We start from the raw sequence: 804 nt of genomic DNA on the forward strand, positions 1-804 counted from the left end.
CCTGTTTCTACAGGTAAAAACAGTGGCCAGTGTCATGTAAGTGGCTGGTCAGAAAAAAAAAGAAATCTTGGAATTTTCGTTGTCAAATTGGCTGAAGGCCCAAAAGGAGAATTTTGAGAATAGGGTGAGTTATGACGTAATACTCGTTCTCTTGTGGCCATGTCATTGGGTAAAAATATTCTTGAGTCAGAATGGTTTGGGCTTAATTTGTATTGATTAGTAAGTTGTCTTTTCCGTATTTTTTTTCCATAAAGCTTATCTTTTCATAAATATCGAGCATATATCCTTTGATCTAATATGATTTTTATGTAATGTAGTCAAGAATTTCCCTTCTCGTCTTGGCACTACAACACTAACCCTCCTTGCAGTGTTGGACCGGGACGCGGTTAAGCCCTTCCGCATTTACCGCATTCCCTTCCGCTGCCTGACGGGCGCAACCACCTGCGAGCGGCGCTGCCCCACGCCCTCCACGCCCCTTCACCCGCCGGTGCTGGGCGACGGGGAGGACGCGCCGGGGTCAGGTGGAGCCTCTGGCGTCGACATCTGCAGCGGGAGGACGGGCATGCACCTGAGGGTCTCGGACCAGCGCTACGCCAGCAGGTCCTGCACGGCGTCGCCCACCCACCACCCCTCCCCCTCGCAGGCCTTCCCGGGCTGCCCCCCTCCCTCGGGCTCCCCTCCCGTGAGCTCGACGAAGGGCTCGCCCTCGCACCTCCCCACCTACCAGAAGCAGAGGGACCGCACCAACTCCCTCACCGTCGACGCAGGGAGCAGCCTCCTCCTCCACCAAGGACGGCCCCCGCT

General features: G+C 55.3%; 1 protein-coding gene across 1 annotated transcript in view; it reads left to right on the forward strand.

Moving 5' to 3' along the window:
• The window catches only part of LOC119587349 (GTPase-activating Rap/Ran-GAP domain-like protein 3), a 420,180-nt gene that overhangs the window by 418,917 nt on the left and 459 nt on the right, over positions 1-804 (forward strand). The window contains exon 25 of the mRNA XM_037936096.1: positions 369-801. Coding sequence (XP_037792024.1) covers positions 369-801 — 433 coding nt within the window. The remainder of the gene's footprint in view (positions 1-368; positions 802-804) is intronic.

Source organism: Penaeus monodon, chromosome 22, assembly GCF_015228065.2.
Source record: "Penaeus monodon isolate SGIC_2016 chromosome 22, NSTDA_Pmon_1, whole genome shotgun sequence".
NCBI lineage: Eukaryota > Metazoa > Arthropoda > Malacostraca > Decapoda > Penaeidae > Penaeus > Penaeus monodon.